The 27,651-nt window shown below is 40.9% G+C and overlaps 1 protein-coding gene across 2 annotated transcripts; it reads left to right on the top strand.

Annotated features, from left to right (window-relative positions):
• Window positions 1-404: 404 nt before the first annotated feature.
• fancc (FA complementation group C) lies at window positions 405-27,215 on the top strand. Of its 2 annotated transcripts, XM_084024562.1 has the most exons (16): window positions 417-545; window positions 2,614-2,841; window positions 4,040-4,282; window positions 10,211-10,298; window positions 10,469-10,563; window positions 16,143-16,250; window positions 16,344-16,408; window positions 16,624-16,791; window positions 16,899-17,046; window positions 19,865-19,920; window positions 20,051-20,150; window positions 20,631-20,706; window positions 22,542-22,650; window positions 24,512-24,686; window positions 25,493-25,705; window positions 26,454-27,215. In XM_084024562.1, the coding sequence occupies exons 3-16, from the start codon at window positions 4,085-4,087 to the stop codon at window positions 26,652-26,654; spliced, it is 1,800 nt and encodes a 599-aa protein (XP_083880688.1). In that variant the 5' UTR covers window positions 417-545; window positions 2,614-2,841; window positions 4,040-4,084; the 3' UTR covers window positions 26,655-27,215. The 2 variants fall into 2 exon arrangements, with proteins under 2 accessions (XP_083880687.1, XP_083880688.1); XM_084024561.1 differs by lacking the exon at window positions 2,614-2,841 and having other exon boundaries at window positions 405-545.
• Window positions 27,216-27,651: the final 436 nt, after the last annotated feature.

Here is a 27,651-nt window from a genome sequence, read left to right as displayed (position 1 = left end):
CTCTGTCTCAATACCGAACTCTACCGACTTGTCTTTTCATGTAGGGACTATAATTTATTGTGTCCTCTCTGTTTTACATGTATTTCTACGTTTCTTATTTTTCTGTATCAGCATCCTGTGAACTTTTTAAAGGGTGCTATATAAATATAATCTCTCTTACTCACACAGCTGAGAACATAAACACACATATATATGGAGAAAAAAAGTGTAGATTTTCAAAAATATAATAATAATTTTTAATAATTTTTTTTGTCAACACAATGTACAGAAACACTGTGGAAAACAATTTTCTTAAACCATGTATGTGTGGAGAGAGAGAGCCAGAGCGCGCACTGTAACTCAATTTCCCAGCAGGCAGTGTGGCTCTACGAGTCAGCCAATAGCCTTCTTCCATACGCGGAAGTCCGAGAGAAGAGGGAAGTTCGGTTTGTTTACAACGGAGAACGAGAGCTTGTCTGAATACACATATGACGAATGAAACGATATAGCTAGATATATTTCTGCACTGCGAAGACTTCAGTTTGATGCCGCGCGTCTTTGTTTATGTAAGTCCACATTTACAACTACAGCAGTCCACATGTATACGATTGTAAATGTATTAACATGCTAACAAGCTAACAGTTGCCGACGGACGCAAAGAGTAGACTTGTGATGTTTTCATAACGTAATTATACACCGCCTGACATACAGCAGTTTTATTTTGAAGTCCTTTTGTATCTTTAAACTACTTTGGGTTTTTACCATGTGTGTAACTGTAATAGAGTGGAAGGAAATACCGGCATCCTGTGGTGTGGTGTAGTTGTTGCACCCCGACGTTTTATTTAGCTCGGGTTAAAAAAGGAGCAATTAGCTGTGTGTGTGCGTGTGTGCGTGTGTGTGTGTGTGTGTTATTGATGAGTCAATTGACAGAATCAAATCAAATGTTTAAAACAAATATTTATCAAGGGAAAATGTCAAACCTTCTCAAGTTCAAGCTTCTTCTGGTGTGAGGGTTTTCTTAACATGTTGTTCAAAATTCTAGTCACTAGGTTGCATACAATTTGCATAGTTTCCATAACACCATTCAATGACCCTTCTGCAAGGCCCTGTATGGATGCATCTGTACTATTAATGTTTAATTTATGTTCATGTAATGTTCATTTATACAGGTGTGTATTGGTTGCATGTGATAAATGTTGCCTTGTAAGAGCAAAATGATGAAGAAAAAAAAAGAATAATCCCATCAGCTCAAATAAATTGAGCAAAAGTGTTTCATTTACAGCTAATATTGAGACAGCCCGTTACTCTCATTTAATCCAGGACTTATTAAATAACACACCGAAGTAAATTCATAGAAAGTGATGTTAAACTGATTTGATTATACTGAAATAATGTCAACAATCTCATAATTGGAACAGCAAACTCACCCTTACCCAAAGTCCACAAGCTTAGTTTAACAAATCTTCAAAGATAATATTTGACCAGTCACATCTCGTTCCTGCTCCAGAATGTGCTCAGCCAACACCAGAGCTGCTGTCAAGTGTGTTTATGTGCATGTTTTTTTTTCTTTTTGCTTGAATGACATGCATTTGCTCCAACAAGGTACAGAATATATGCCTGTGTATTAATGTAACTAACTGTCTGTGTGTGATAGAAATTGTGGGTGACTTTCTCTTAATAGGTATTCGACATGCGGTTATTTTCCACCTCTGCTTAACTAAAACCTGAGCCTCAAACATAAGTCAACAAGAGGCGTTTGTTCCTAATTTGGTTTAGCTTTTTTTCTCCCCTAAAATGGGGCTTTCCAGCAGAGATGATGGCAAGACATTAAACAAATCGTGTGTAACGAGGTGATCATAAAACACAACCCTGTGGTGTCTCACACAGACCTGTCATTATGGCAAAAACAACAAATATGCACACACACACACACACATACACAAACAAACACACTCTCACACACACTATTATTGGACTACGTACAGACACCAACACATTCTCACACAAACCCTTGTTATCTGCTCCTCCTTTTCTCTCCAACGTCATAAAAGGTGAAGAATGTGCTGTTTATTTCTCAGTAGGCTTACATGATTTTGCGTGTGTGTGTGTGTGTGTGTGTGTGTGTGTGTGTGTGTGTGTGTGTGTGTGTGTGTGTGTGTGTGTGTGTGTGTGTGTGTGTGTGTGTGTGTGTGTGTGTGTGTGTGTGTGTGTGTGTGTGTGTGTGTGCGTGTATAAAGGCTTCATTGCCTGGAGCTTGAAAGTGTGATTGTTACATTGTGGTAATCAGAGTTTAACACACTATGCTTCAATTTATTTTCCGCTTATTATTACTTCCATTGTATTATCCACTTCAGTTCTAATACAAAATAGGGGATGATATGGGCCACACATGCACATTATAAAGCAGAGCCCAACTATTACACTGGCTGGCTGATGTATTATAATGTATCTACAAAAAGGCAGTACAGCAATGTTTAATTGTACAAAGTGATTGCGTAGGTTGCATTTTCTATTTAAATATTATCATCTCTTTCATTTTATTATCTACATGTAAAATGACTTTAATTTTGTAATACAAATATTATATTGTTATGGATGGTTACACTATAGTTAATGCAGATTCATTTATTTCAGGTATGAATGTATTGTCCCAGTTCACCCTCACCGCTTGGATTTACCCGGTCTGTCCGGCAGCCTCCTTTCGAACTCACACCATCTGATCCAACTCTCCACCAGCTGGTGATCAGTTGACAGCTTTGCACATCTCTTTACCTGAGTATCCAAAACATACCACCGCAAATCTGATGATACGACCACAAAGTCGATCATCGTTCTTTGGCCGAGGGCACCGTGCATGCAGGAGTGAGTTACTATGGTTACGTGCATGCTCTGTTTCTCTGTCTTTTAGAAACTTTCTACCAATATACCATTCTTGATGCACACTTGTTTTTATAGCACCCTCAATCTTACTAATTAAGACTCATGCAGATGGCAGTTTAATCCAAAAGTTTATGTGGTGTAGAATTGCAAGAAAATGGTTTTAAATTACAATATTTGGTCCCCTTTTAAAACATAACCAGGTGCCAGAATTTTTTTTTTTTTGGTCAACATTCCCCCATTCGCACACACATTCCTACATTGATGGCAGAGACGACCATGCGCCATCTGCCCATCAACCCTTTTCCGGTCACCCTAATCCGGACGAGGTACCTCAGCCCTTTCTGTGCTGTTTCATAGAGGTTCCATGAATTGCTCATAATGTGGCCCCTCACCTGGGACCACTTTGCCTTGGGAGGCCCTACCAGGAGCTATTGACCCTGACAACCAGCTCCCAGGGTCACTGAGACACACAGACCCCTCCACCACATTAACGTGGAGATTTGTTGGGGGGTGGTCAACTACTGTGCCGTATACTGTACATAAAAGACAGACATAACAGACATATTGATAATGATACCAAGTTATGCAGTTATGGTGATGTATGTAATGATACGACAAGAGTCAAGGAGTTAAGATTAGAGTAAAGTTGGAGTAGTAGTAAAGTAGGGTGTGTGTGTGTGTGTATAGTTTCTATATGATTTGTATTATTTTAGTTGATCAACCTCAAATGTCTAGATCTGCTACTTTCTATCTCTATCTGTATTCATTTATGTCCTTGTACTGCTCTAACAACCGAATTGGTCAAGATTAAAAAAGATGGTATCTTCTCTTATCTTGATGGTATGATGCCCAATCATTTTCAGTTGGAGATTTTGATTTGTTTTTATCATTATTATTACTACTTTTATATAACACTGTGTGTATCCCAAGGTCTAACAAATATGTTGAATGTATTTCCATCCTCCAATATTTGGCGATTTCAAATAAATAAATCCTGCATTGCTTACATCCATTATTTAGCCTGCATTCTTCTGGTGGCCAAAAACTCAAGAGCACAATGTAAATTGTTGCCATTGCGCAGCTACAAAGGAAAGATGAGTCAGGACAGGTGATGATATATTTGTGGGTGTTTTGTGTTACCCTTGGGCTTGACGACAGTCTTGTTCTTTGTCTCACTTAGGATCTTGCTTAGGTCCTAAGTACATTCACCTGGACAAGCAGAGAAATGTCTCAGCTGCAGCCACTGATCAAGCTCCAACAAACAGAAGAGCCCTTGCTGAACATCCAGGAGATGCAGTTTTGGCTGGACAAAGCGGTGGCTTGGGGCCAGGCTGACAGAACAGACACTCAAAAAGATACTTGCCTGCACCTGAGCAGATTGAGGGATTTCCTCCAGCAACTCCCCACACATATCAACTACATGGTGAGCAAAGTTGACCTTGTGACTTCACGGATTTTCTTTTATTCACTTTGGCACATTGCAAGTGAAGCTGAGATTTTTATTTCAAATATTTGTATTGAGGCAAGGATTATGTTAAGCACATCGTGGCATCAATGCTCATTTCCATTTACACAAAACAATCATAAGTATATTCATTTGCATTCCGAAATAAGAAATGGATTATATAAAAGACCCAAGATTGCTTTTTGAGAACAATATCAAAATCATGTAAACCAAAAAGGAAAAGAAAAATCCTAAAAAGGGATAAGGTAAAATAAACAGAGACTTAAAAAAATAAAATAAAATGAATTAAGGAGACAGATTAAATCTGATTCTAAGAATAGGAACGCATCGCAATTCTTCCTTATTTGCCTAACTCTCTCCTATTTCCCTGTCCCATGCCCTTCTCTCACTCACATGTCCATTTGATCAATAGAAGTGTATAAGTATAGGTTACAGCTCAAGAACTTGAAAATATCAATAACATTTATCATCACAAGGATACAACCTTGGAGCATACTACAAAGCTATGAGAAGGAGTTGGAGAGGAATGACATTTATCAAATATGAGTGATACATTTAATGTATAACCTTGGAGTAATTGAGTCTGTGGGATATTTTAAATTGTATAAGACAGTGTCTGTTTGCGTGTTTGACACTTTCATCCCATACTTCATTGTATTTAAATACGCATTTCCTTTTCCCAACTGGCCTTGAAACTCAGAAAATGGAGAGACTATTGATAGTAGGGTGTTAGTTAGGTGATGTAATGGTAACAAGTATCAAGTATGGTAACATCCTAAGACAAGTGTCTGATGTTGATTGTATTTCAGTTTTAAATATTAAATGCTTACGTATTTATTCTCTAATTAGCAAGTATCTGAAAAAATGGCTGTTAGGGAGTTTACATTACCTTTGCAGTTGTGTGAAGGGGCAATTGTACCATCCACATATTAGATTATTAGATTTGGAGTTGTAGAGATGTTTTCTACCTGTGATCCTTGGAATTCCATAAGAAAGGCATTATTAATGTAGTCTCTGAAAGAATGCCAACAAATGGGGATGTGCATCTTTCTTTTTTTGTAGATCATTGTAATTGTGAAGACGAGAAGAGAAGTGATGGCTTTTTGTGAAAGTTTTGTGAAAGTTTTGTGAAAGTTTTGTGAAATCCAGTTCAGAATTGAGGTTATCACATTCTCTGAGAGTTTTTATTCTGGACATAATTGGATACACTTTATTTCCCAGATGCATGTTAAGTCTAATAAAATTGACTTCATCCACCAAGAGGCCGGTTTTACAGTCTTGACACACCTTACCTAATGAAATAAATTAGATCAGTGAATCCGTTAGGCCAAACAGCCATCCGAAGTTAATTCAAACACAAGCACGTCTATAGCACACACACACACACACACACACACACACACACACACACACACACACACACACACACACACACACACACACACACACACACACACACACACACACAGAATCATGCTCACTCTCTGTCCAAGCCAGGGTATGAACAGTGAGTCTAGCGTTGGTAGGTTCCCGCTAACAGAGGTTGCTCTGTGCTGTGTATGTCTGGCTGGCAGTGCTTCAGTGTTGAGTTAGTCAGGTAATAGCCGCATTGGGACCTCCAGTGCTAACCTAATGTATCCCTATATCAGGTCCAGCAAATTTGGGAAGGGGGCAGAGGACAGGGAGGTGCAGGACTGTGAGATTTCAGTGTTACTACCGCCTTGCCTCCTCCGTCCACCTCTTTTCCCTTAGCAATTTCTGTATTTTTGTTTTTTTTATGACCTAATTTCTCTAACATTTCTCTCTCACATAATATACGCCCTCTGTTTCTCACGTAAGAGACAATGCTCCTGCAGGTTCTCCTCTGTTATCCTCTACAATCCATGTTCTTTACTGTAACACTATGTGATGGTTACAATCGGTCTCGGTGTCTGTCTCACTGTCTACTTCCTCTCCACTTCTGCAACAAGCCATTATATTTTTATAGATCAATTATTTTATCTGTCCGTCTCCTTCTCTGTTAAAATTATTCTGGGTGTACGTCATGCAGGGGTGTCAGCATGTGTAGGATGATGGAGCGGATACAAAGAAAAAAAATAATGGTATAGCTTAATTGGGTCGAAATCTTTTTTACTGGCATTGGACTCATAAAAGACCAGCTTAAGATAGCCTGCTTCTTGGCAGCATTTTGCATCCTTTGATGACTTAACAACTTTCCTGTGGCTTAAGATGAAAAATGTAGTTATTATTCCTTTCCAGGTTTACAATGGGTTAGAAAAGTTTCCCATTCCAATATTTCACTTCTTAAAAGAATAGTTTGATATTGTTGGGAAATATGCTTATTATTAGAGAGATTGATCAAGATAGACAACTGAGGTATGACTTTTATTTTTTAATGTAGTGTTGGTCACAGGGATGTCCCATTCAAGTTTCTTCCCTGAACCCGATAAGTGAGCCTGAGTCCAGCAATTCCAGTTGCGTAGACAAGAGCTGACGCAAAATCATGATCGGGATATGTTTGGATCTTTTATTCTCTGTGCGGGTTTCATCTCGCAGCCGACGGAAATTAACAAAGCTCATCAAAACTCTATCTCCGCCCATCCACACCTGCGTAGTTTAAAAAAATGTTAAATGCAAGGACCGGCGGAAACTTGCCACACAGAACCCCCATGAAGGGCTTTGTCTGATGGTGTGATGTCTCTTTGCCTGTGTGGACACTTCTGACCGTAGGGGATGCAGCAAGCATTAATTAACTTAAGGGGCTGCACACTTTAATCAGCAGGTGGCAAGCGAGACACAGAATTTGGCTGAACGTTGATTGTGGTATACTGGCAGTTTAATAAAATCAGGTGGCTATAAACTGCGTTTGAGGGTATTTTGGGTTTAGTCTTTTTCCAATTACAAACAAGACACAGTCATTTTCATGTTTTTTTCTTTAATTAGTCCTGTAACATTATGCCCATCCCTCGTAATCGCCATCTTTCTCAGCTCAGCTGTCCACCAGTAGAGACTGACTCCTGGTGGCATGTGCTGTGCACTACAGTCCATCACATCAATACTGCATCATAGAAAGCGGAGCATCTGTATTTATAACGATATCATCAGGATTATACCATCAGAATTTCCATATACACTGGAATACCATAATATCCTCAAAGACTAAAGCAGTCTCATTCTGCGTTTGCTGTCGTTTATGTTATTTGCGTTTTTGCCACAGTTTGGTGCTGAGGCACATTGGGATTAAAACTCCTAGGTGAAAGCTGATGTACAATCAAGGATCAGTTCAGGTTCAAAATAGCCGATACCGATCACATACAAAAATACCTTGTTGGACCCCAATGCGAGTCTTGGATTGGATCGGACCATACCTAGCTGGTAGGCAGACGTTGTCCTTTGGAAAGACCCAGGCTATCTGGCAGCAAATATGAGTGTGGTACCTTCTCCTTTAACTCCAGGCAAGAAAGAACATTTCCCAAAATGATGTACTACTCCTTTTTAAATAGTGCTTACCTGTGTGAATGTGTATTTGCTATCATTTCCTCTAAGATAGTGATGATAGAAGTTTCCCCATGGTTGCTACGCCACTGCTGCAGTATTGCACCACTCCTCAAAGGAATTGATCGGAAAATCTGGCTGCCCAAAGTAAGATGGATGCAGGGTGTGGGGAACTCGACAAAACACTCTAGTGTATATTTATGTGCTCACCATAGTAACTGCTATTTAATTTTAGGGCTACTCCGATTGTGGTTCAGTTATGTCAGGAACAGAAGTGTTTCCTCACCATTCTCTTCATCGTTGTCTATAAACTTGTCCCATTCGCCCCCCCTGGCTAGTACATAATCAGTCACTTCTGTCTGAGATGTCTGTCTTTAATCAAGACAAGATACATTCTCAAAGCCCATTTATAATTAACGGCAATGTTGACGAGGCTTTGATTGGGCTTTGGCACTGATAGTCAGTGATAATTGCATTCTGTTGTGATTGTTCATTCTTATGGGCATTCCTACAGTCACGAAGCATTAGTAAAGCTCTTAGTGTAAACGAACATTCCCTTTTCGTTGCATCATCAACGAATGCACATGTATACTCGCAAAAACACGCACGCAACATTTACCATGTGTTGTTGGATTGATAGGTAGGCTGAGTGTGAGGGCTGTGCTCCAGACGTTATTGGTGGTGTTGTGAGGGCATTTAGAGAAAGCCTACATGGCCTATTACCACTCTGCTTCCCATTAATGGTGATCTCATCCACTTGAGTGAGTCAAGTTAATCTCCTCGTCTGTCTGGTGCTGTTTTTAAACATATAGGCCTCGAGTTAACTTAACGTCTTCCTTTTATCCAATTCTACTTTATGGTTTCTCTGCTTGCTCGGTGCTCTCTGATTATTTGATGAAATGTGCATGAAGCAAGAATGATGCATGTTGGCATTGCAATGCAATGATGCACGTTGGCAGTTCAATCAGATTTCCCTCAAATGTCAGGATCTGTTACCATAAAACACAATGGACCCTGTAGCTAGGATCTGTCCTCTTCTAATTGCGGTGATAAAACGAGGTGTGAGAGGTGTATGTACAGGAGCATGTTTACTCAGTTGACAGGCGTGTGAGTAAGGCCGATGGGAAGACATGGGACAAGAAGACGCCAATGTGTTGAAGCCGAACAGAAAACCTGTGGGTATAGTTTAAATTGGTGTCCATCTTCTTCCACATTCTAGGATCACATGAAATCCTGATCAACTTAAACTGCACTATGGCAATGAAGTAAGCCGAATCATCTTTGGTGGAGCTACAGCACGTTGCTTCAATTACATCTGGCTTATGTCAGATTTCTTTGTGTGTGTTTCTCCTGCATCAAAGCTGTCCCCTATAGTTAAATTAACTACTGAAATGTATCATATAAACTTGTATAAATATGGGATGAATGCAAACTAATAATGTAAATTCACATAAATGTGATTTATGCACACGTGTGCAGACATGCTTATAAATTGAAGTTATACGTCACCTCTGCTTTCTGTACTTTATGTCCCACTGCAGTCATCTTAATTTCAAAAGAATCTGTAACCCAGAAACCTAATCAAAAGCTAATCAATGCCAGGGGCAGGACTAACGCTATTGTCCAACTCTTATGAAGCGTTCAAGCTCTGCACCATAGACGGCTTGTGTTCTCAATACAGACAGATGTTGCAGTATGTTTTTATTTTGCATGATTGGTTAGGAAAATCGAATCCCCCTCGTGGGAGGCCCTGGGGCAATATTACAATACAATAATATTGACCAAATTGAAATGTATAGAAAGTCAAGATTAAAGGCTACTTACTTGACTTGAAACCTTCTGGATGTTTTAATTGGCTGTGAGCTGAAATAAATGGCACAGTCTGTTGTTTGAGCTGGATAAAGAAGCACAGACACACACACATACTTAAACTGTCACAGGTATAGCGCCCTCGACCAGAGCCCGGTTCTGCAATGTGTATCTCTCACTATTGAAACTATGGTTGTAATTCTGACATGACCAAAATAGGGGGAAACAAAGGTGATGCATGAGTAATGTATTACTACCGTGCATCTGTGGATGTGTCTGCCTTTCAACTCAATATTCTCAGCCATTTAGTATACTTGGGATTGTGTTGGAGGTTGCTCGGTTAAAAGGATTAAACAAATGAGGGTTAAAGGACGTGCAAACATCAATAATACAGTGACACAATGAAAGAAGGAGATTTTATTTTTTAGATTGGTTCCACTTTTGTTATGTTTGGGATGGGAAAAAACATATTTCGGTAGTTGAAGCTAGGCTCTTCAAATGTGTGAGTATTTAAAATGACAGACATGTAGACCATTAAACCCATTTTGTCCTGTCTGTGGCTGTCTCATGTTTGTCCCTAAGAGCTCCACAACAGAGACTATGAAGAGGCTGCCCCTCCTCGGCCAGTTACTTGGCCGACTCTGCTGGAACCCATATGTCACTGCTGATGGTGAGTGTACCTGGAAAACGTTTTTATTCCACCTGTATTGAGGAACAGTGGATGGATCAGGTCAACAATAATGTCTCTTTACAATGAGTCATCTGATGCATATAATATGTGTAAAAGGGTCGTTCTATTAAACCAGAAATCTGCCATCCATGGTGTCTTGTTGACTGCAGCTCTAGGCAGAGGGCTTTTGTTCCAATGTCTGTGGGGATTTTACTCGGAGAATCCAGGAAATGCTGTGGAAAGAAAAGCCAACCAGTGGTTACGGGTATGTACTGAACTTTCTCTATCTCTGTTAATAGAGAACTAAGACAGGTACGGTTTAACAAAAGTGATCTGTGATTGCTTTTACATGCCACCTTCAATCGCTGCGATTCAGTGCATCTTTGCAAATGCAGTAACATTTTAAGAAGATGCCCTTAAATTTAGGATCAAGGCGTATCAAGGTAGAAATATGGCTGTTTTGCCCAGATTTCCCTTGGGGTTGATGTGTCAAACTGAAACCCCCCTTCTGCTTATTGCTGGACCTAAATTGCACATCATTTCCTACCTCTCTCTACCCTAATTTCCATCTCTTTGTGTTACCTCTCATAAATGTATGAGATTCCAATAAAATACAACAAAGGGTTTAGGGTTAGGACATCATATATGTATAAATATTTTTATACCATTCCTGAATGATTACCCCAGTTTTGGTACCTGCTGCATTTTCAATCACCTGGCACTGAAGACTATGTGTTGTAGTAAGACAAGCCTCTGGCTCGTGTTCACTAATGGTGGATTAATGAAGCGGGAGATGGGCAGATGGGCAGGCTCGGTGCAGCATCAGCAGTGAGGCTGGCTTTGTATCAGACAGTTGTGCGGAAGAGAGAGTTTAGCTGGATCAGTCCATCTACATTACTCACCTATGGTCATGAGGTTTGGGTGGTGAGGATGAGATCGTGGATACAAGCAGCCAAAATGAGCTTCCTTCTTATGGTGGCAGAGTTCAGCCTTAGAGAAAAGGTCAGACATCTGGAGGGAACTCGGAGTAAAGCTGCTGCTTCTTTGCGTCAAAAGGGGCCAGCTGAAGTGGTTTGGGCTTCTGATAAGAATGCTTCCCTTTAGAGGTTTTCAGTGCACGACCAACTGGTAAGATGCCTAGGGGTATAATATATTTAGTCTGGCCTGGGAATGCCTTGGCGTCCCCCAAGAAGAGCTGGAAAATAATGCCGGGTTGAGGGACATCTGAAATACCCTGCCCGGATAAGCGGAAGATAATGGGTGGAAAGATGGAGTAGTCAACACATTTAAAAATGCAGCTGTACACTGTATACTGAATTAAGAAAATATTAAATGAATCAGGAAATATCCAATCAAAACATGAGTTAAAGCCTTCGATGCCAAGCCTTCGATGCCAATTTTTGTTACTTGACATTTTTGATACTTTGTGCTAGAGACTTAGATACAGTGGGAGATACAGTCAGGGTTTATATATTTTGAGTAGAGTTGGGCAACAACAATATTAGGCTTGGGTGGTATCTGTTCTGTCATACCTTCTTGACAGTATATGTCGGGGGTCTGGTGGCCACCTTAAAAGCCAGCCCACCATAGCACTGCACACACAGCTATAACGCTACTGATAATTTAATATTCCCTCCCTCTGTCTGAACCTCACACAGTTCTGACGATGGTGGCTGACTGGCAGTTGAATAAAATCATGTGATTAAAAACTAGGGATGTCGATGGTTAACAAAGACGTTGCTACATCTATCCTTGTTTCATTATAATCATATGGATGGACCTAGTAGGTGTACACAGAGATTAAACATAATCATAACAGACAAAAACTCTGCTATGGTTCAGTCCATTGATAACATGAATACTTTGTTAAATGTTCTTCCATCCTCCACTCCAATGGGACATGGAGGATGAATGATGAAGATTGGTTCTCTGTTAGTCTAAGCCCTTTGTGCCCAAACGTGTAAAACATATTTTGAAAGCAAATTAAAATTGACTGTTAAAATGGACTTTTCACGGCCTCAGAGAAGGATCAGCCTTAATATTATGGCTAGGTGATCTTGCTCGCTATGTTTTCACGGCGCGGCACAAAGCGAACAGAGGAAAGAAAAGATTCTGCAATTTTCAACTTGGAGAGGGTTCACACAGATGGCTTATGATAAACAATGTGGAACCTTCGCATTTCTGCCAGATTAACTGTGTTTGTATTCTTTTGATTAATTTCTCATCTAATAAAACATCTTGCTAATTAAAACAGTGCCTTGAAAGTAAACCTTGAATTTGCCAGATGGTCTTTGACCCGTAAGAGTGGAAGCGGAGTGCATATGATATGTGCATGGCTGTTTGTGTCTATAGTATGTCTGTGTTTTTGTATGGGCATATATGTATATACAGTATTTACCTATATTTGGTGAGAGATTAAACCTGGCTATGATTATCAGCAGTGTATTTTACTTTATCGAAATAGAAGAACCATTATTATTGTAAGATAACTAAGGTAAGGCGCCTTAGAAATCTGTTCTTTTTTACTGACTCCTACTCAGGCAATGATTGCATTCATCCCTGATTGACATTTAAAACAGCTCAGGTTCAAACTATATATCAAACATTGTAAGCTAATTGTAGCTGAACGCTTGTGGTACCGCACTGACTGCCAGAGTTCACCGGGTCCACTCATTTTAAAATGGCATGCAGGACACTATCGAAGTGTCCAACGCGCTCAAGTCCAATAAAGTCATAACTAACTCTCCTCCTAGCTTCTCCTCATTCTCCTTCTTCTTTCTCTGCCCACAAACGACAGGAATAGTGGGAAGTATTCGCAACCACATCTCATCCCATCTGGGGGAGCAATGCAGATGTATGGTTTCCAGCCAGAGATGGTCTGTCTCTGTGTCTCTCCCTGTGTCTGTGTTGTGTTGGACTGCCTGTCCTGGAATGCAGAATGCAGCCTGTTTTCTGTTAGCCCTGTCTGATCTTGCTCCCCAACATTGTTTTCTTGCTGCCTCCATAATAGACCGAGTGTCTGGTGCTAAGTGGCACCCAGATTCTGTGCATGTGCCCCCATATGTGTGTGAGTATTTGTGCACAAATGTCTTTTTACTGCTACTGTGTATATACTGTGAGTAGCCACATGTATTTTTCTCTTTTGATTATGATGGTGGGCAGAGTATTTTGCCATTTTTTTGCCCTCACGTCGTCTTTCCTTCGCCCCTCCACGTCTGCCTCTCCTCTCCACATCTAAGTGTTCTCACTGGGTTTGATGAATACTGGGTACAGCCACATAGCTGCAGGCTAAGTCAGATAGTCATTAGCCCAATTGGTCTGTCTCTCTACATCCTGTACAAGCAGGGGGACCACACAGTGCTGCAGCAACATGGCATGATCTTTGAGGAGATGACAGATAAGTAAAGCATGGGAGTGTAATATTAGAGGGCCAGAGGATGTCTGGTTTGATAGATTAATCTTCAGTGACTCAAACAGGGTCAACCACAGGTAGGTCCTGGAGCTACTGTGGCAGCTTTATCGCTTGAAAACATGCTTTGGCCTCTTTGCTCTCATTGGCTGCTACCCTCTGTTTGGAGATGAAAGTCTCTTTGTGACAGGAATATTATGCCCTTCATCCGTCTTGGGTGGCATCCCTCCTTCAGTAAATCTGACTTACTGACATTTTTATTCATAGGTTTTCCTTTACATTTCTTGCTTTTACATTAAATGAATAGTTTTAATGCTTAGTTCTCATCTTGTTTGTTTAGTCTGGACAGAAAGAGAAGTATAAAAATGCTGTAACTATTTATTAACTTCCAAAACTCTAGATACTAGAAGATGTCCGACAAGAAAGTGAACGAGCCTGCTTCCCAAAATGTCGAACTCTTCTTGGAATCGGTTTTACTTTTATTATTGATGCATTTGTGTTTGTGTGATGTCATTTGGACTAATTTGCTTTGACAAAAAGGACCCACCTACCCAAAAACAACAACAGAACACAGAATTGAAAACAAACATCACTGCTAAATAATTGTGACATACTTGAACGAACACTTCAGTTTTCTGGACCTATTGAAGCTTTTGGAATCAGTGTTGCTTGTTAAAAATCGTAGTAAAACATATATTTACAATCCTGATTAAGTGAGAAACACAAACTGCTGTTTTTCTATTTATACAACGTCTTTATACATCGACTTCTTTAATTATGCATGTTGAAATACCTCAAACTCACATGGAGAAGTCATTATCGATTGGACTTTTTTGTTTTAAATTACATTTTAACATAGACCAGGTTTGAGAAAACTGCTTATAACTTCATTATTTTTGCATGATTTCATCTTCCCTTTTTTTTTCTGTTTCTGCTGTTTTGACCATCTGAGGCTATACTCTAGCCTTTCATTGGTTTTGGGAGAATTCAGTCATGGCTTAGTAATTGTTAACAGGCAACCATCAAAACCAACCCAAGTCTTTGCCTTGTGCATTTTTCTGTTTTAATTTTAGATTTATGGAGGGATAATTTACATGGCAGCAGCATGTCCACCCCCCAAAGCCAGCTTGTTTGCTGTTTTCTCTATTTTTTTGTGTGAGAGAAAGATGATTTTTGACCTAAAGTATTTGCCACCCATCTATCGATTTGCCCGTCACACCATTCCTCTGGTGACTACGCCCTCCCACCGACTCTGAATGCATCGCAGTGCGTTCCAGTCTCTCTCTGCCATTCCTTCTAACCAGTCTTCCCTCCCTCTCTTATCCCTCAGCCCCACTCTGCCTCTTACCAAGTTTGGAATAAGTGTGATTGGTTTTGTATGTACTCAATGTGCAGAGTTTGAGGGTGCTCAGATGGTAGTGATTGGGGTTGTTTTGTCAGACTATGTGGAGGGTAAGCATCGTAGCGTGCTGTAGAGCCTGGCCAAAGAAACCACACAGCTCCATCAACAGCACTGCAGCACTCCTCTGCCTGGGATTTTGTTTTTTATCCTTCACTTTTTTTTTTTTACATCTTTTTGTGCCAGTCTCAATCTCTTTTTCTCCTCATCTTGTGTTGATATCCTTTTATCTGCAGTTTGAAAGGGATTTGTACTTTTTTTAGTCTACTCTTTGTGGTGCGGTTATTTCTGTTTTCAGCTCATTGGAGTTGTAAAAACAGATGCGTGCCGAAGATGTGAGGCCTTGGCTGTTTCTGTTGGATCACACTTTCCAACTTGTACCAGTGAATCAGCTTATTGTGGTGAAATAGGGAGGAGTGTTTCTAAAGTCGTAGTCAATTCATAATTCAAAGTAACGTTTCTTTGGGCTGTCATCACACTAAAACCAGTGAACATAATCTTTGCCTAAAATTCACTTTATTAATCACGAGGCAACTAAATGCTGCGAGGCATCTTTGAATGTTGACATCGAACATAAGGAGGAAAAACCATCTGTCATATTTAAGAGCCACTCTTGTAACATGTGACTTACAGTACGGATCTAGTGTTCCCCGCCTTTGTTCCTTCATTATGACTCGCTTTTTTTCACAGACGAGAATCAGCGGAGTTTATTAGTCGAGTTTTATCATTATATGACGAGGCCCCTTCTGAAAACTGCTTGTAAAACACCAAGGCCCTCTGTAACAAAGAATGTTCATTTCTGAAGTTGCTCATATGCTTTCCATACATTCTCACTTACTGAAATGCCTTTCCTCCACTCATGTGGTTCAAATGATGTGACGCCAACAGAGTCATCCAATATTCCAGTAACTAATTAGCTTTGATGTTATGAATCATGAGGTTAGAGCAGATTGCTTTAAAGCCTTGTCAACTGTTATGGATATACACATAAAGTGCCAATGATCTGCTGTACATTATGCTGCCTGCCCTCCCACAGAAAGTGCTGTGTCAACTTGCAACAGAAGAAGACGATGCTGCAGCGCAGGCAGTGATGAAGCACATGGGTGTACCACCTAAAGAATACCATCTCAAAGTTCTGAGAAAGGTATTGGCCTTTTATTTCTGTTTGATTCTGGCCCGCATCAATACATTAATTATGTTGGCATATATGCAAGTTTTACTCTTTCCTGCATTTCAGATGGTAGCAGTGCTGCAGGAAAACATTGGGAAGAGCTGCAGTTCTTGGGGTGACATTAATGGGAGGTAAAGCACAGAAGAAACTATTGCTGCAATTTCCTGTTATATTCATTATTGCTTCATCTGCTCATTATTGATCACATTTCACAGACGGAAATGTTTTGGTCTATTTACAATGTCTTACAACAGAAAAAACAACAACATTTAAAAAGCTGCAAACTGTTTGAAAAAGTAGGCCATTTATGTTCCAGTTAATACAGATGTTGTCTCTATGACTGCAGGTGTTCATGTGACAACATCTTGGCCACATCAGAGGCTTGTGTCCCCCTGGTCGCCTGTCCCGAGGCTGCCCCTCTGATTGGTGCACTGCTGCAGCAGCCAGTGAGGGCTTGTGTCAGGGCAGCACTTAGTGAAGACTTCTTGGATGCTCTGCATGTTGCCTACTCCAGGTAGGGGAAGACACATTTGCTAGGTGTTAGGTGTAGGTGTTAAATAATATTTGTATGTGTATAATATTTCAGATGTGATGATAATTTCAGTGCTGTCTTTTTTTCAGCCAGTGCTTGTCGTTGGACGAGCAGACAGTGATCTCTCTGTGGTTTCACAACCTGTCCAGTCTGGAGGAAGCGGTGCTCAGTCTGCTGGAGTGTGATGTCGTCAACACAGGGTCAATACAACAGAAGCACCTGACACAGTCGCTGCTGGTGGGTCATTTTTTGTTATGAGTACTTAAGTGATGTACTGTACTTCTATGATGGATTTTTTTATGTACCTATTTTGACTCATTTGCCCTGCATTAGGCTATAGAGTCTCACATCAGAAATCTCTGCACACTATGTTTTTGGCCCCACTTTTAACTGATATGTAAACTGTGAAACCATACAGTTTGATTATAAGACCTACTTATTTATTATGAGGTAGGGCAGTTGTAATGTTTGGTTCTTGGAAGTATTCCATTGTTTTTTTTGGTGCATCTTTATTGACTGTTTTTGCCTGGCTAACACACACAATTTGGCTTTGCTCTGCATGCATATCACATAATTTGGCTAGCTCTAAAACTGCATCGCACATCATTTCCTCACATCATATTACTGAAGATCATGCCCACTTTAAAAGTCAGAAGTGATTTTTGATTTATAGATTGTTATAACCAGTTATTGATGATGTCCTCATTACTACAATGCAATCAGAAAATACCAGCAGTGTTTTGTGTTCTTTTCACTTGGCCTCCAAGGGCGTTTTTTTTCTAATCCCACAATAACATAGAACATGTTATTAGTGCAGCCATTGTAAGAAGCAAGGATAACATTGAAATCATTTAATGTCTCACTGAAACTAGACAATCCAAGACAAAACACTCTAATTAGATTCTGCCTTTCAGAATCCAAGGACATTAAAAATGGAGGGGAAAGGAAGAGATTAATCTTTGTAGATGTTTTTTTTGTTTTTTTAACAGATTGTTTTTGTCAAACATGTAACACTATATGCCGGCATCATATGAATGCAATCCCATCTACCTCGCGTACTGATTTGCTTTGGTAATGAGAAATGTCAGTAAACCTCTGGTGAGGGGGGAAAAAGATTTGACCTCCCAGTTTGCCTCATGTTCACTTCGGTAAAGTTTGTCAGTTGTGTCACACTTGTTTTCCCACAGTGATGGTCCACTTGAGCTGTGTACATAACAGGCTATCAATGCACACTTGTTCAGTGAGGGTGTGTGTGTGTGTGTGTGTGTGTGTGTGTGTGTGTGTGTGTGTGTGTGTGTGTGTGTGTGTGTGTGTGTGTGTGTGTGTGTGTGTGTGTGTGTGTGTGTGTGTGTGTGTGTGTGTGTGTGTGTGTGTGTGTGTGTGTGTGTGTGTGTGTCAGTCAGAGGCACTCGTTGAATATTTACTTCATGGATCCATTTGTTTACCCTCTCATCCATTTCTGATTGACCTGTGTTTTTATCACCTTGCTCGTTCACATGCACATGCATGCAAACGGTCACACACACGCATGCCTCCAGCCACCATGCTTTGTTTATGAAATTGCATCTGGTGTAGCGTGTCTGTCGTTAAGAGGGTGGGAGGCATGCGTTTAGGTTTCACTTAGCCTTCAGGTTGTTGGAAGTCAGATGTGCGTCTCACACGTGTGTCTGTGTATGCAAGTCTCCGTTGGTGCACACGTGTGTGCAAGAGCAACGAGAAAGAGAGAGGAAAAAAAAAACGAGAGGCGTGTGAGCCGACTGGCTTGTGTCACCTCTCGCCTCCCTTTCACTCACTTGTTTAAACTGCAATCAAATATGGGAAACCTGAAATTAGGCTCACATTCCTCGTTTTGGCTTGTCCCACCGCTTTGTGATCCAGTGAGAGACACAGGCCCAATAACAATAAACACTCACTTCCTGGGCCTTACTACCAAGAACAGGATGTTTGTTGTGTGCTGTAATTGACCTTCCTCGAAGTGTTAGTTGTAAGGTATGGAGGAGGATGCTCAAAAAAAACCCATCTGTTTTCACTAGGGGGGGATGTTCATTTTGCACACATGCATGCATGCTGGCATGCGGCCCACATACACAGAATTACACTGACACGCATAACACATATTTAAGATGCCCACGCAGACAGTTACACGTATAGAGCGTTTTGTTTGGTTAATGCTCTTTTCTGGCCCGAGAGGACTAAAAAGAAGCATGATGACAGCATTTGATTTGCATGTTGGAACGTTGTAATTTCACTATATAAACACTGGGTGGGGTTGTTTTGTTCCTATTGACCTCACTAAGACTAATTGGTCTCTCACACTTTTGCAATGACATCTGCAGTTAAAACTTGGACCTTGACTGGAGGGGAAATGCGCTTAAACGCCCCTTTACAGAGCCAGGTTGTAGATATAGGTACATATTTGGCATTTTACTACAATATCAACTACTGACACAGATGGCATATTTTTCAGTCAAATAAATATAAAGTTTACTTATTCGGGGGGCTCTATCTTCTACTGTATTACACTGCAGGATTAAAGCCCGTAAGGTAGACTACTTGTGCTCCTCCTAAGCATATGTCCGTAGTGTTGGAGTGGGTGGGGGGTGAGAGGGAGAATAATCAGGGACCAGAAGATATATAAACATGTAGTGAAAGGCAGACATGCAAAGTACAGCTGTTAAATGTTTACGCCGGGGCGTTTTAAAATGTGTTAAATCTAAAACACATGATGACTGTGCATTAGGCAGAGATGGGAGAGTAAGTGTGTGGGTGTGTAAAGGAAGTACTGACAGAGTGGTAAACTAAGTGGTTAATGGGGAGCGAGTGAGAACAGGGAGCAACTGGATCAGTGAAGGTTTGAAGACGATACAGCAGTGACACCCAGTGGTCAGTTATTGGGGGTCAATGGTTGTGTATTTTTGATTTTAGTTATAAATGGAATGGATAGGTTTCGTCATATGCTTTCTATACTTTTTCTGGATTATAAATGTAGAAATGTAATATCTATGAAGCAACAACATTTTACAGAGTTTATAACTTGTGTATTTGTGTGTTTCAGCCTAAAGCCTGTGCTCAGCACTGCTCCATATTCTTGGTTGTAAACGACATCTTCAGGTGAGAGCTGGTTTGTCAGTTTGAGCTTGCTGTGTGTGAGTGTGGTGTTTTTGGCCTACCGAAGTGTGTTTTTCTCTATGTATGTTGATGCGTTGCATCAGAGTACCCCAGTTGTTTGTGTGTCCGACAGGTCCATCCTTAAGCAGAGTGAGGGGAACGAGTCTGTTAAGTGTATCATCCAAAGATTTACCAGCTTTTTCCTCAGGGAACTGGCACTGCAGCAGCATCAGGTAGGCCTCACAGCTGCAATGTGTGGAAACCATTGAGAGTTGCTACAGTGTCACTATGTACTTTTCAACTGTTACTAAAACTCTCCCACAGCCTCCAGATATACCTGAATAAGCTTTTCTATCCGGCTCTCACATGTTAGCCATTACTGTGAAAGGTACCAGAAAACGTCTGTGTTACAGCATAGATGATGCATGTTTTTTTTTTTAAATATAGCTTAACTCCTTTTACCCCTTTTCACCAGTAGATGGCAGTGCTACAGTGTATTTACAGTAGATTTGTGGGTTTTAATATTTGTAGTCACACTGTGCTAAATGCTTCCTATTACTTGCTACATTACACATTAGCACGTACCGCATCACTGCTACTCAGACTCTCATTCAAAATGTAATTTTTCAGGCTTTCAGAGAACAGCCATGTATGAGTTCAGGGTAAATATGATTTACATTTATGAAGCTCAGGAAAATCTGTGCTTTTTTCAGACAAGTGTGTCTGTGAAGGCCTTGTTCCCACAGTCACCACAGAGTCTGCTGGTTCCTCTCTTGACCTGGCCATCAGGTAAGTGTGTACATACATACCGTGTGTGTGTGTGTGTGTGTGTGTGTGTGTGCGTGTGTGCGTGTGTGCGTGTGTGTGTGCGTGTGTGCGTGCGTGCGTGTGTGTGTGTGTGTGTGTGCGTGTGTGTGTGTCCGGATATTTGACATAATGTACAAAACCCTGTATTGTGTGAAAAGGTCTATTCAGGTATTCTTTAACTGTGTGTCAACAGAGTCTTCCTGCTGCAGAGTGAAAGGGCTCTTGTGCGTCTTGTCATTTAAAATCAATTATAGTTAGTTAACAACTGTTTCATGTTAAATATCAAAGACAACATAATGTGCAACAGAAGTTTTTTCTTACACAAGGATTGTTACTCATATGGATTCTATACGGAAGTTTAATGAGTTGCCTGGTTTGTAAACACGTTTGTTGTGAATAACTGAAACTATTGATTGTCTTACACAAACAAAATGCACCTTATTATTATTCTCATTATGAAGAATCTATATCATCTACACTGAATATGTATTACCAGTGTTGTATGGGAATCTTTATTGTTGAACGAATGCACAGTAGGTGAGGACAGGGGCTCAGTGGAGCAGCGCTTATCAGTGTGTGCCCAGACTGGCCTTTAGGCAGGAGTGATTTACATGAATGGAGCCATTTAGGGACACACTGGAGCCCAGCCAGAACTCAGAGTTAATTATTATTTTGTGTGTTTGTGTATGTGCCTGCGTGCATGTGCGCGCGTGTGTGTGTGTGCTTGTGTGTGTGTGTGTGTGCAGGTGCCTGTGTGTGCGCATGTGCATGTGGTGAAGGGAGACTGAAAGTAAAAGATCTGATTTCTTATCATAATTTGCACTTCCTTTGAAAAAGCTATACATTAAGATATTAAGCATGTTAAAACATAGCATAGGAGGGAAAGCTGGATCAAGATATCAAGCATTTGAGAAGTTTTTTTTTTTTTCAACCCGGGGCTGGTGAGGGACATTAACGCTCACTTGGGCAACGATGGAGAAACCTGGAGGGAGATGATTTGGAAGAACGGCCTGCCTGATCTGGTGCACAAATGGTGCTTTATTGTTGGACTTCTGTGCTAGTCCTGAGTTGGCTGTTACAACCATAAGTGTACTTGGTACCAGAAGGCCCAAAGATTGATGATCGATTTGGTGGTTGCTTGATCGGATCTGCAACTGTATGTCTTGGACGCTTGGGTGAAGCGCTGTCAGCTGATAGACTATGAAGACTTGATAAACCCAAACATGCAGTTTGGGTGAACGGGGAACATCTGGCTGAGACCTCTGTCTCTGTAAAAATCCAGAAGAATTTTTCATGCACCCATGGGGATGTTGGGCTCATGGATTCAAAGTATTGTGGTCAGAATGTTATTGGTGCCTGTCATAAAAGCTTGAAGAATGAGGCCTTTTGGGCTTGGGTGGTCAGGGATCTGAGCCAGGGCATCTGATAAGAATAGCTCCTGGATGCCACTCTTTAGAGGGTTTCGGCACACATCTAACTATTAAGAGGCCCACCAGGTAGACCCAGAACATACTGGAGGCATTATGTATCTCGTCTGGCCAGGGAACACCTCAGGATTCCCCAGGAAGAGCTGGAAAATAATGCTGGGGAGGGGGGACGTCTGGAATAACCTACTAAGCCCGCTTCCCTCACAACCCAGTCCCAGATAAGCAGGATATCCTCAGAATCACCAACTCTCAGCGAAAAAATGTATTCCACATAATCCCCTATTCTCCTTTTAACATCGATTAGATAGATAAAGACTAGATTTTGTAAAAAGAGTACACAAGTACTGCCACAAGCAAGCATTGTCTGTATGTCTAAATCTGTTCTTGCAGAGATGCCTCAGGAGGCTTGGAGACATCACCTCAACTGGCTCAGCAGCTCATTACAAAGACTGACAGAGGAGGAAGAGGAGGGCGACGGAGACACCAGCAGTACCACCAGGTACAAAGTGAAAGTGAAAAGTGGAAGAGGCTCGCAGAGAGGGGGTTAATGCGTGTCTGCATCCACCACCTCACTGAATGCCTGTGTGGTGTTCTATTTTCCGCTAACTGCTGTTGAGGGGGTGGTTAGTCGGATATTTTCCACTTGCATCACAACAGAGAGGTCCTGGGGCACTGTGTGACTTCTTCAAGTGCTCCGAGGCTATACGTTTGGGAAAGAGAGATCTGTGTTGAGATCTGCTGAAAAAAGCCCAATAATGGGGAGAAAAGGAATCCAGAACCAAAGAAAGTGAATGTAGGAAAATGTACCATATTAAAAATTCAAATGGAGTAAAGCAGAGAGTGAGTAGCCTTGGTTGCACGGATTTAGAGCAAAAGAGGACAGGGCATGCAGATGAAAAGCAGAAAGCAGATGATGTCTGAGAGATGAAGACGGCTAACTCGATACCCTCCAGCTGCGGTTTTTAACAGGGCCCATTATCCCCACCACTGCTCCATTCTGGAGCTCCATGCAAAATTCCCAAAACATTGTTTCGCGCCAGCGGTGGAAAAGTATTATGTTGTGTTGCTCTGAGTGAAGATGCAGCTGCCAGGGCTCCGCAGAGTGGTACTGCTGTTCCTATTCTGGAGCCAAGGGGGGAGAGAGGGGAGAGATCCTAATCACTCTTCAAATTTCAAGTTATAGTCTCGTTGTTTCAGCTGTGTGGTTCTGTTTCACTCTGTTGCAGCTCTTTCTGGACATAAAGTCCATCTTGCTGTCACTTTTGCATTTAATCCACGATAATCTCCCTGTTCTGTTCTGTTTATTCCTTTAGGGCTTCAACTAACAATTATGCATTAATATGATGATACTGGTAATTAATTGGATTGTCCAAAACTGCAAATTTATTCTGTTACCTATCATATCAAAAAAGAAAAGGTAAAAATCTTCCAGAAAGTAGAAGAAACAACTGCAGATGCAAAATCCAAATCTGTCACAATTCCCCTTTATTTCTTAGGTTCTTTAACAGCATAAAACTGATCTTCATTAAGTTTTATGTAATGGAATATCACCATTATGAATCATAGTTGTCCCTCAGTGTCACACCTGGGATGAAATACTGAGATGCGGTACCTAATTCTCACTTTCAGATCCGTATAAAAGCTTTGTTTCTCTTTGATCACGTATTGTTCCTGTCAGCGGGGCTGATGTTACTGGCAGCCACTCAGAGTTGTGGCTCATTAATATTGCTCTGATGATGTAAACGACAGCCTGTTATTAGAGGGTATGTGTGGCACGCTGGATACCAAACAATAAAATTCAACTTCAATTCAATTTAATTTACGGTGTTTTCTCATGATACTTTACACATTGAGCAGGACTAGAATACGCTCATGATTTTCAGAGTCAATGAATTTTCGAAACCCCAACTTCACCCAGGAGCAAGCGTTAGAAAAAAACGACTTTTAGACAGAAATCTCGAGCAGAGGGATTCCATCTGCATTTGGTGTTGGTAGTAGTATTAGTAGTATAGTAGTAGTAGTATTAACAGTAGTAGTAGTATTAGGCACAGCCACCCTGAGATGGATCCATCTCAAACATGGGCTGCAGACCAGAAAGCAGCCTCACAATACGGTGCTTCATCATCAGGCCAGTTAGCAGTCAGCGTCGGTCAGGTCCTCAGCAGACACGGACGGACTAGAAAGTACAGCCAGACCCCCGGGAGAAAAAATAAGGCATTTACAACACGAGCTGTTCATGCAGCATGTGCTAAACTAGTGCACCGCAGAACAGGAAAATCTTTCAGATCCTTTGATGCATTGTGGAAGTATTTTGACAACTCTACCTGTCGTTAAGCACACTTTCTCCTCCTGCCCTGTAGGAGGCACCGCAATGTGTTCGAGGCCTGGTTCCTGCTCGTTCAGTGTGCCCACTGGGTGCAGGCGGCTGCTCAGCTGCTGGTGACTTCGGGGCCCGAGGACTGCGGCCCCCTTCTGTGGCTGCTGACCTTCTACCACCACCCCACCAACAAGGGCCACCACAGAGCACTGCAGCTGGTACGGGTTTCAAGAGAGAAATCATTTTAAATGTATCTAGTTTTTCTTCATTTTGAACGTTTTAAATGTGTCCTGACATTCATGGTCCCCAGAGGATATATCATGATTTTGCTGTAGTGTCACCAACCAGTCAACATATTACTCATCTAGTTCTTTGGTTTGTGACCAAATACAAACCTAAAGACATTCCCATCAGCCCCAGCTGCACTTTGTGTTTACTGTAGTACTAATAAGCAACGGTTAGAATGCTAAAATAAAATGCTAAGAAGCAGATCGCATATAATCTCAGATGGTCTGTCAGTATCAAAACTCAACGACGTAACAATGTGGACGATCTGTTATTAGCTCTTGGCAGATGTATTGTATTTGAAAGTCATAGAACCGATAAAGAGAAAGAAGAACAACACATTAAAGAGTAAATTATGGATGATCTGAGCGGGAGAGAACGAGACTGTGGCAAAGAGAGAGGAAGACGGATACCGGCGACGGAGGGGAGCCGGGTGAAAAGGGTGATGTAGTATTGATTTCTCAGTGAGTGTCTGGCCAGCTGGCCCGATTTTCATCTCTCTGTCTCCTGTTTGTCCGCCTCCTCTCATAACCCTGGGAGACTCGCCGTCATCGCCGCCGTCTCTCCCATTACGGTCAACTCCCGTGGGGTTGTCTTTGTTCATTATTTATGAATTACTAATTTATTGATTTTTATCTGTAGGAAAGATAGTTAAAGCAATGCTTATTGAGTCCAGTGTGGTCTATAAATAGACGTCAGTCCGCTGAAAATACATTTATCGTGCAATCTATGTTTCCAGGTACGCTGCAAAGAAGCATGGGACCACTTACACTCCCTGTTCTTGGACTCGGCTCGTCCTCTTCCCGTTGGCCGGCTGCACTCATTGGTCACTCTACTGTTGCCGAAACCACAACAATCGTCACTCTCTCCGTTCTTGACTCTCAACCTCTTAGTCAACTTTGCCGTCTTTTTCCAACAATCGCTGACCCGATCAAAGGAGGTTTTACAGACGGTGAGGAAATGATCTGTTTGCAGTAATTTCCGTATTCATGCTCAACACATTCCTTTCCGTGCACATCAAGACTGATTGTACGTTTTGTCCTGCGACAAAAGGATTAAAAAATAATCGGATAGAGCTTTTGCCTGTATCACTCTTTGCCAGCAGAGACTTGTAGACGTTCATTCCTCCGAGTTCTCTCAGGACTTTTAATATTTGTTGGTGAGATTGAAAGTTAATTCTTGACCTTGAACTGTCTCAACACAAGGTCCACTTTGTGGGAACAGATACTGTATGTTATTTAGTCTGTAACGTACATAAAGGCTTCCATTGAAGTAAGAACAACGTGTAAAACAACAAAAGTTACTCTTAGGTGCTTTAACACAGGCAAAAAACTAAACAAAACTTTGATTTTTGGCAAAATAGTAGTTGAATTGTGCGTTTAATGTTATATTAGTCAATCTTTATGTTTAACTTTAAGTTATATTATAAAATGACTTTCCTTCCATGTATACCACAGTTTGATTTTTGGATACCGAATGGGCTCTAATTATTTAAAGTTTAAATTTGAATATAATGTGCTGTTTCATTTTCTATCATAATATATCACAAATAACAAGTCCCTCTCTTTGTGTGTGCGTGTGTGTGCTTGTGTGTGTGCGTGTGCGTGTGTGTGTGTGTGTGTGTGTGCATGTGTGTGTGCGTGTGTGTGTGTGTGCATGTGCGTGTGCATGTGCATGTGTGTGTGCGTGTGTGTCTCCAGGTGGTGGATCAGTCTGGTCTGGTTGATGAAGCAGCGTGTGTTCTCAGTTCACTGAAGCTCAGACTAAATGAAGATAACAGCGTTTCAAGCGAAACCGACAGAGTTAATGTCACGATCACGGCACTCCAAAACACACTAACACATACGCATACAGCACCGAGCCCTGCCGAGAGCCAAGCACACACACACGCTAATGTATAGGACCACACAGTAGCGTGTTCATCCTCACGCGACAACTAAATGCAAACACTCACATGAAGCAGCTACAAGCCTCACAAGGACACTTGAGCGGTGGCAGATCACGTTGCAGAAAAACCAGCAGCTCTTATGTGTCAGTGTCCTCCCACTCATGAGTCCTTCACTTTACCCATGTTGACTGAAAGACATTTACGTTTGGAGGACAGGAAAACCAAGCAGTGCCAGTTATTTTTGTATAAATACGATTTGTGTTCAAATGTTGAAGTGTGTAATGTTTATTTAAAAAAACTGAATATTCCCACTGTAACGAGTGTACAATTAAATGTAAGTAATAACATGTGTGCCTTTTCTTTGGCTTCGTCATTTATAAATATGGAAGATGACTCCTTTTGTACTTGATCAATAATTTGAAGTGCAGACATTTAAAATGACCACTGGAGCCAGACATTTGAGAATAACCTGCTTATGCTTCCACATAACGTACTTAACGAGTAGTGATTGAATACTGCTGGGGCTGTACAGAAATATGGATGATTGATATCTTGTATTCATTTTGGAACATGATGTACTTGTAATGTGTATTTTGTGAATTTGATTTCCAACTTTTAAAAAGTGGGCTAAATGTTGTAGTATGTGGTTCTATGATCATATTGATACAGATCTCAGTTTAATGATTTAGCATTTACAATATCTGGCTAAGTCATTTTATGTAATTGGCTGCATTAGGATACATTCTGGATGTTACAAATTTCCATCCATCCATATATGTTTCATATGACGTCAAAAAGTTATAATATATATTTTTTTTCATTACTTTTTACGATAAAGTATACTATGACCTTTTTTGTGATTTTTTCCCCCAACGTGCTATACTATTACCTTTTTTGTCATACTATACTATTACTTTTTTATTACTTTTTCGATATTCTATACTATTATTTTCCCTGACTTTTATTGACATACTATAATTACTTTTTTCATTACTTTTTTGATATGCTGT

Source organism: Eutrigla gurnardus (assembly GCF_963514095.1).
Source record: "Eutrigla gurnardus genome assembly, chromosome: 13".
Classification (NCBI taxonomy): domain Eukaryota; kingdom Metazoa; phylum Chordata; class Actinopteri; order Perciformes; family Triglidae; genus Eutrigla; species Eutrigla gurnardus.
The sequence above is the reverse complement of the archived record's forward strand: the minus strand, read 5'-3'. Positions and strand labels throughout refer to the sequence as shown.